This window comes from Capsella rubella, unplaced genomic scaffold, assembly GCF_000375325.1.
Source record: "Capsella rubella cultivar Monte Gargano unplaced genomic scaffold, Caprub1_0 scaffold_1, whole genome shotgun sequence".
Taxonomy (NCBI): domain Eukaryota; kingdom Viridiplantae; phylum Streptophyta; class Magnoliopsida; order Brassicales; family Brassicaceae; genus Capsella; species Capsella rubella.
The window spans coordinates 11,189,410-11,198,705 of NW_006238923.1; the positions used below are offsets into that span (position 1 = coordinate 11,189,410).

At 28.4% G+C, this 9,296-nt stretch overlaps 1 protein-coding gene across 1 annotated transcript; it reads left to right on the plus strand.

The window, feature by feature from the left end:
• Nucleotides 1-2,567: 2,567 nt before the first annotated feature.
• On the plus strand, nt 2,568-3,074 carry LOC17899729. The gene has a single exon (XM_006303480.1). The coding sequence runs from the start codon at nt 2,568-2,570 to the stop codon at nt 3,072-3,074; it is 507 nt and encodes a 168-aa protein (XP_006303542.1).
• Nucleotides 3,075-9,296: the final 6,222 nt, after the last annotated feature.

A 9,296-nucleotide genomic window follows, 5' to 3' on the forward strand; every position in this document is an offset into this window, starting at 1 on the left:
ATATTTTCTTAGAGTTAGGTTAGCGTTGAAAAAAAGATTAGCTTTACAATCAAGCCAGAAATTCGAAACTATTGCCAAATAAATATATTAAAGATGGTTGAAAATGAATTATCCCGTAATTGGTGTGAAGATCATAGTTAATATAGGAGAAAACTATACATCTAAATATTAATATAAGATATTTAAGGAACATTTTGTTTTGAAATATTATGGATAATTTGATAAATATTTTATATTTAATTTATATTTCTGATTTTTAGGTTAATTTGTTAAACCAATATACAAAATCATACATTAATGTATTTTTCCTTAAACAAATTAAGATTAATGTACTTTCCAAAACCGATATTGATGGTTTAATTTGGTAGATTTCGAAATAATATATATGGAAACTGGTATTTAATATCTTTAAATTTTTATTAAGATTCAATTGAAAAATTTCGGGTTAATTTTTTAAAAAAACCCGACCCAAGAAACTTTTGTACTTCTCTTTTACTATAGTAGGGATAGAAAGATCTAACTTACAAATAAAATTTAATATAGAAACACTCAACCTCACAAATTGTTCTTCTAAAAAGAATGACCCGACTTACAAATAATTTCAAAGACGACTATGAATATGGGTTGTTAGTAGTCGTCTTAACAAAGTGAAAATATACAGAATACAGTTAAAAATATGTTGATTTAATATTATATTTACTTTTAATATAAGTATGTATACCAAAAGAAATATTTTCAAAATTTTGCTTCTTTTGTATTAAAGACTAGTAAACATGATTTATTGATTAAAACTAATTTTTGAGTTGGATCTTTCTAAATAAAATAATTTGTAAGCTGTGTCTTACTGTATGAAATATTATTTGTAAGTTGGAGCATTTTTAATAAACATAATCGTCAATCAAACCCAACTTACAATTTATACTTATATTTATTTATTAATTTCAATTATATTTATTAAGAATGACCCAACTTACAAATTATATTTATTTACTACATTTACGAAAAACACTCTGTATAGATTGATCTAACTTATATATATGATTCTATATAGACAGACCCAACTCACAAATTATTCGTATAAGAATACCTTAAGAATATGTAACATGTTCTAGGAAATAAAATAGATAGTCTTTGAGAAATATAATGAGTATAACCATGTCCGGCCGGAATTTATCGATGATATACAATAAAATAGTTATCACCGGTCACCGAAAAGGAATAAAAGCAGTGTAATTTACTGTAGCCGATGGTGTTGTTGGCTTATATATATGAATACGAGTTCGCATAAATGTACATATACATATTTATAAGTTGGGTCATTCATAATAATATATTTTTATTATAAAATTTAAAAAAAAATAATAATAATAATAAAATAAAAAGAAGGAAAAATTAGCATGAACGAAAATATAACGTAACCTCTAAAAAAAATAGGGATGGATGTTGAGTTACATTACATATATTGGCTCCTGTTAAGAATTAAAGCGCAGCCTCTATATTAATACATGTAACCAAATAATTAAGTTTTGAAAAAATAAATCCATTAACAAAGAAAAGTCTTAATATTTTAGTCTCCCAGCAATTCGATTATTATATTATATATGTGTTGAATATATATAATATGCTTATACAAATTGGACAGTCTTTAAGAGATAAATAAGTATATAAAATATAATTTGAATACGACTTGGCATAAACGTACATAAATCTAGATATAAGTTGGGTCATTCTTAATTATAATTTCTTTTCGTTGACAAATAATAACAATAACATTTAGTCATTCTGAAAAAGAATAATATATGTTGGGTCATTTTTAATAAAAGTAATTTGTGAGCTGTGTCTTTCTATATGAAATATTATGTGTAAAATTGGATTATTCTGTAAAACAAAGAATCTGTAACTTGAGTCATATTTAATAATAATAACAAATATTATTCATAAGTTGTATCCATTATCTAATATTCTTGTCAAACCATAAGAAGTACTAAACTAAAATTTTAATAAATGAATATAAATAACATGTGATTGATATATGTAACAAATAAGTTAAAAAAAAAAGTGAAAATCTCTTACAGAAAAAGTCAATAAATTTTTAATAATTTTGTGTCCCTGCCATTGATAATTATGTGTTGAGCATATATGTTTTAAAAAACTTGAACAGTATTTGGGTGATAAAATGATTATGTGAAAATAATTTGAATACGACTTTTCATAAACATACATATAAATATTAACAAATTGGATCATTCTCAATAATAGTATATCTTCAATTGAACAAGTGCTAAAATTAGTTTGCTGTCATTTCTGATTAATTAATTAAAATTAGTATGTAAGTTGGGTCATTAATAATTAAATAATCTGTGAGCTGTGTCTGTCTATCCTGATATTATCCATAAGTTCCATTGTTCCAAGATATCATACGTACGTTGGATTAGAAAGAGTGTCAAAAAATCTGAGCCGCTAAGATCAAAATGAAGAAATCTATTTAAGAAGAAGGTTTCCTTTGTTATTTCTCAACAAAATATTTCTTCTATTATCACAAAAAAAATATTGATATTTCTTCTATAATGGCTCCATTGCTACAAAAGGTTATTAATAATACAGGTGAGACATGGTGCTTATACATTAACGGTAAGGAAATTGTTCTTGATGTCGGGGTTGGGTATGTGTCTGTTAATGAACATATCGACACTGATATCTATACTAAATTTGAAACAAATTCTGGAGATGCTGATGGATATATGCTCAAGTACGACGATTTCAATATATATCTTAATGATGCTCTTGGCAAGTCTAATGAAATTGTAGATGAACCATTGCGTACATGGAGGAGTGAAGAGTACGTCAGTATTGACATAAATCAAGATGCAATGAAGATATGGTGTACTTCTTGTGATTTAGGGATCTATAGCCCAGATGGGTTTCTAAAATATTATAAGTCTGTTATTGCAAAACACAACGAAGATAGAAATGGAGGTATTATAGTCACAGGAGTTAAGGCTGATGTTGGAGAGCCTATGGATCATGTTGAAATGAAAGAAGATGTAGACGAAGGAGGATCATCTAAAGACTAAAAAGTCTCACTTTCACCTCTCTTGTTTTTCTGTTTTTTTTTTTGTTTTTTTGCAAATAATAAGTGGATTTATGTTCTTTATCTTTAAGGACTAATCCACATTTACTTCTTTTGTTTTGCTTTGTGCTTCCAAATTTGTAAGAGTTGAGACTCCATTATAAATATAAATTGAAAATCGAAAATAAAGCATGTAAATTTTAACTAAATGTCTTTTTTACGGTATCCATTTTCAAAAATACTTTCATATGTCGTATATTTTCAATTATAACATTTTTCATAAAAAGAAAAAATTATGGTAGCTTACGGTCTTTGGACCTTAGATTATATAATCAAAAACACAAATTATTCCTCTTTAATAGCTTTTTGTCAGGTTGTAAACCGATTTTCAAATTTGGTTGCTGCATCAGTGTGGTTCGAGTTAACCAATAAGAACACAAGAATAAATTTCCCAATAGGCAAACAAAATTAAGCTTTATTTTCTTTTTACATGAATGGAGTCTCAACTCGTACACACTTGGAAACGTGGGTTTTGCTCTCAAAGATAAGAACATAAAGCCACACTGTATTAATTATTTGCAAAAGAAAACATACATAAAAGGGAAAAGAAGACTGACTTAATCAGTCTTGCTGGTACTTTAGGTTGCGCCATCGTCATCTACGAGTTGGCTTATCATCTTGGCTGATGCTTCATCATATTAGGCTGCGTCGTCTTCATCATCACCTCGACGAGGCTTGGATCCTTCAAGAGTAAGACCTCCACCTCCTTCTCTTCCTTTTCTTGTTGCCGTAATAGAAGTATAATAATATAATATCTCCATTAGGTTGAGTTATACCTAAATCATCATTCTTACCATGTATCTTGATCGAATCGACATATATATGTATATAAATATTTGTTTTATCGTAACGTGTACGAATTTCAGAATCTGCTACACTAAGACTCTTGCCAAGAGTATCATTAAGATAAAGAATCTGAGCCGGATTGGTGTACCTTAGACGGTAACCTTTAAAATCTTCTGGATCCATCAGATTAATCTCGGAATATACATGATCAGATTCAGAAGTGATGTAATCATTGATATCCTTAGTTTCTGAATTAGGAATAGAATACCCCATATCACCATGCTTCATACTTGTGTATACGTGTACAAGCTTCGTATAATCATTATGAGCTTGTTTTATAAAAGGAGGCATAATGAATATTTTTGGTGTGAGAAATATATATTAATGAAGGAAACCTTCTTTAAATAGATTTCTCATTGTGATCTCTACGGCTTAGATCTTTGTATACTCTTTCTAATCCAACGGATGAAATAGCTTGAAACAACTGAAGGTACGAGGAGGTAGTATTATCTAAGACGCAATTATGTCCAACGTAACGGCTAACACATTTAAGTGTCTATAGTCTACTATATATAATAGAATGTTTACATTCTACAATTTACCTAAATTTTCAATGCATCTCTTCATTATTTCATTTTAAGTACATACAAAGAAGAAACATACATTTCTAAAGAAGGACAATGTCGTTATTATACAATCAAACACTTCTAACGCTTACAAATGCATCCGAACAGACTGTCCAATTAATACCTTATCAAGTATCCTATCCGGTCCGACCTGAGTCTTGTACGGATTTGCTACTATGAGTCGGTGAGTCACACATATATATGAGTCGGGCGTAATAGGGGAGAGTATGTTGCTTCATTCTGATAAGCTGGTAAGGGTGTGAGCCCAATTACACTAACATTTCCTCCACTCTCTAGTCCCATGCACTGTAATAAGTGTATCTTCGAAGAAATCTCATCTGATCCGGTCATAGGCTTTCTCTAGATCCGGTCATATCTTCCCAAAAACAAAAATTATGTCTTGAGTATACATATAATATATTTTTTGCAAATTGGACCAGCTTCTTTGATAAAATAAACGAGTATATGAAATTTTTTTGAATACGACTATGCATAAATGTATCTATATAAGTTAGGTCTTTCTTAATAATAGTTCTTTGCATTGACGATTTATAAAAAAAAATTAAAATTTGTCATTCTAATTAAAAATAATTTGTAAGTTGGATCTTTCTAAATTAAATAAAATAATTTGTGAGCTGGGTCTTTCTATATGAAATATTATTTGTAAGTTGAAATATTATTAATAAACATAATTGTCATTCAAACCCAACTTACAAATTATATTTATTTATTATTTATTATTGTTAATTATATTTATTAAGAATGACCCAACTCACAAAATATTTTTATTGAGAACATTTACGAAAAAATATTCTATATAGAAAGACCCAACTCACAAATTATTCTTATAAGAATGACCTGAATAATATATAACAGGTTTTATAAAATAGATAAGTCTTTGAGAAATAAAATGAGTATAACCCTGTCCCTGTATGGCCGGAATATATCGTTGGCGACAGAAAATGAATAGTTGTCGGAAAATATACAGTAAAAGCCAACGACCAAAATGCAAAAATGCATTGACCATTTATTACATCATCACATGTTGTAAGCATCGTTATAATGATACTTAATCTTACATGTTGGATGCAATTGCGTCTAAGATAATATTACCTCCTCGTTCCATTGTTCCGACTTCCAGCATATCATCCGTTGGATTATTTAGAAAGAGTGTCAAACGATCTGAGCCGTTAAGATCAAAATGAGAAATCTATATAAGAAGAAGGATTCCTTTGTTTTTCCTCCTACAACAAGAAAACATTTCTTCTATTAACCAAAAGGTTATTAATAATACAGGTGAGTGCTTACACAGTACTGGTAAGACAATTGTTCTTAATGTTGGGATTGGGTATGAGTCTATCAATGAACATATTGACGCTGATACCTATATTAAATTCAAAAAGTATACCGGAAATGTTGATGGATATATGCTCAAGTACAATGATTACAATATATATCTTAATGATGCTCTTGGCAAGATTAATAAGATTGCAGATAAGGCAATTCATACATGGAAGAGTGAAGAGTTTATCAGTATAGACATATCTCGAGACAATATGAAGATATGCATGGTGCACTTCTGACCATTTAGGGATCTATCAACCAGATGGGTCTGAATTATATTATAAGTCTATTCTTGCAAAACACAATGAAGATGGACGTGGAGGTATTACAGTCTCAGGCTTTGAGACTGTTTCTGGAGAGGCTAAGGATCACGTTCAACAGGAAGATGAAGACGAAGGAGGACCATCCAAAGACTAAGAAAAAGTCTTACTTAAGCTTCCCCCCTCTTTTTTTTTTTTTTATAAATGTTTTTGCAAATAATGAACTTCTTTTGTTTTGCTTTGTGCTTCCAAGTTTGTAGGAGTTGAGACTCCATCTATAAATATAAAATCAAAAATAAAAACTTATGAATAAAGGCAGCTTATGTTTGCTTTGTGTTCTTATTACTAGCTAGCAAAGTATATAATAAGAATTAAGTTTTGCTATAGCAAAGTTTTTTTTTTATAACTATTTTGAGAAATTGAATTGAAGAAATAAAATAAAATATAATAATGAATGAATATAATATGCTTAGCCAAACGGCAATTTCATTAGAGTATTATATGATGCTTAAAAGAATGTTCAATGAAACAATTCTCATGTGCCCACCAAGTTTCCAGCATCAACGATAACTTGACATCTGCGAGAAACCTTTGTAGATGCAAGAAGCTTCATGATAATATCATGAGCTTTGTCGGCCATAGTAGAATCTGTGGAACTCAAAGTAAGTAGTACTACTGAAAAGTAATTAATTCACTAGTTCCTCTCTCGTGATCAGTTTGTTAATCTTAGCATATTTAAGAGTCAATGTTAAACATCGAGGCACGGTTGTAAGTTCGACTTGCTCTGGCTCCGTATCCTGCGAAAAAGATACTAACAATCTGAGTTTACAATGTATTTCAACAATGTTGTTAAGGCAGATCACATGATATTCAAACAGATTGTTACCAAGATTAGCCTTTTCATATTTGCTCAGCTCTCAAGAAAGGTAGACAACAAAATTGTAACGACTGGTGTTGGAGAAGGTAGCCTGTAAGTGAGACAAGTTATGAAACTTTGGAATTTTGTCCCAGTATGAAGTAAATGATAAAGGACCTGCAAAGTAGAAAGAACAAGGATACATGTGAGAGAATGTTTTCATTGAAAGTTAGAACTGTACGTTCTATATGCATCAAAGACTTGTATACAGGACACATACCTCTAGGGTACGATGAGAGATGATCATATGTCTTAATTACACTAGACTTCATAAGTTTTTGCTTGTTTTCATTTCCAGCAAAATCTCCGAAATCATAAAAGTTAAAAGGGATCGGATTTACAAAAAAAAGATATATATAGAATAATTTCCCTGATTTATAAAGATAGTATTTATTACATTTAACAAAATTTCTTAAAATATCTCCTTAATAAACTGAAAATTTCTTAAATATCTTTAAATGATCTTATTTGTTTTAAAAATTTATATTCTTAAATATGTTATACTAGTGATGGACCCGCACGTACGTGCGGAGTTATTTTTACAAAATTATGATTTTTTAAGTATATGTTATTTCGGTAAAATTTTGTTATATGAGTTTATTTGATAAACTATATATAGACATACAGTTGTAAAATATAGATATTGTATTACATAATAAAATTTTAAAATTACAATTTTAACATTTTTTAAATGAAAATGATAAGTGATATTACGTGTTTATTTTTTAAACTAATCAAAACATTTCTAACTGTTTGCTTAGAGATGTTCAATCGGATTTGGGTTTGGCTTTAGTTTGAATTGTTTTATGTGTAGTTTAGAATGGAAACCCGTCCTGTTCCTTTCCGTCTCGTCCTGACCCGTCCCGTCCCTTCCCGTCTTCTATATGTCATAAAATTTCTGTTACATAATCGTTTCTTTTTAAAACATAATCATTTGCCAATGTTTATTATAAGAAACTTGGCAAAAGATTTAGACGGGATACTCATATTCCTCGTTTAAATATTTATTTTTATCAAACTAATAACAATCTAATTATCAATCTAAGTCACATGCTCCCACCATTTTCATTCACAATGCACTGTCTGTAATCCTAGCATAGACAATCCTTGTTCGATTTTTAATTCTATTGATCTTCATCTTTCAGTTTCATCTTTATTTCTCGTTACTTTCTTCAATTCAAAGATTCACGTTTTAGCCTTTTTGTTTTCTAAAGATTTAGGTATTTCTATTTTTTTAATACATGGATTTATCGTAGTTTTGTTATCCAAAGTATACGTTATCTTCTTGTACCAGTCATTTCATGTCTAAATATTTGAAATAAATAGGAAAGTGGAAATTAAATTTAGCGATTTAAATTACATGTTCTCGTATCGTACTCGTAGTTTTATATTTGAAAGTTGAAAGTGAATTTAACTTTATGACCGTGTCTCATAACAATTATATCTAATCATGTTTTTTATGTGAAATAATTCAGATAATGTTTATTTCGAATTATATGTTCCCGTCTCGTATCCATTCCTATAAGTTTATATATTTTTTAATAAATAACAACATTTACATGTAAATAAATATAATTTTAATATATGTAAAATTTCATATAATCGTCCAACAGTAAAGATTTATACGTCCCAAAGTTGAATTTTGTTCAATATTTTGAGATTTTAAGAATTAAATATAACTACCAATTTTTTTTTTTTTCAACCGGTTATCCAAAACTTATATATCATATTTGTCAAGGATAGTTTAAAATTGTACGTATATGTGAGATAATGTTTGTAGATGTTTATTTATTATATCATACCAATTTGACATTTTATTTGTTTTCAATTAGATTAAATCATTAAAAATATAATCCATTTATTATTTAAAAATTGGTAGAAAGTTGTTAAAATCATTTAAATGTGATATATCCACTTGTTATTTAGTTTTAATCTTAATAGAAATTCTATATGTTTATAATCTCAAAATGTAGTTTATGATTTGATAAAACAATTATTTAATATTTGATAATAGTAATGATATGCAAATTGCCAATGGATGAAGGTTTATTTTGTTAAGATTGTGTGAAATTAATAAGAAAAAAGAAGTTTAGAATAATCATTAACTAACGGTTTGACCAAATAAAAATCATTAACTAATTGAATTAATGATAAATTTTGTAGATATCATTTGTGCTATAATTGCTAGATTGATATTTGAATATGAATATTTTTTATGTGAAAATAAGAAATTT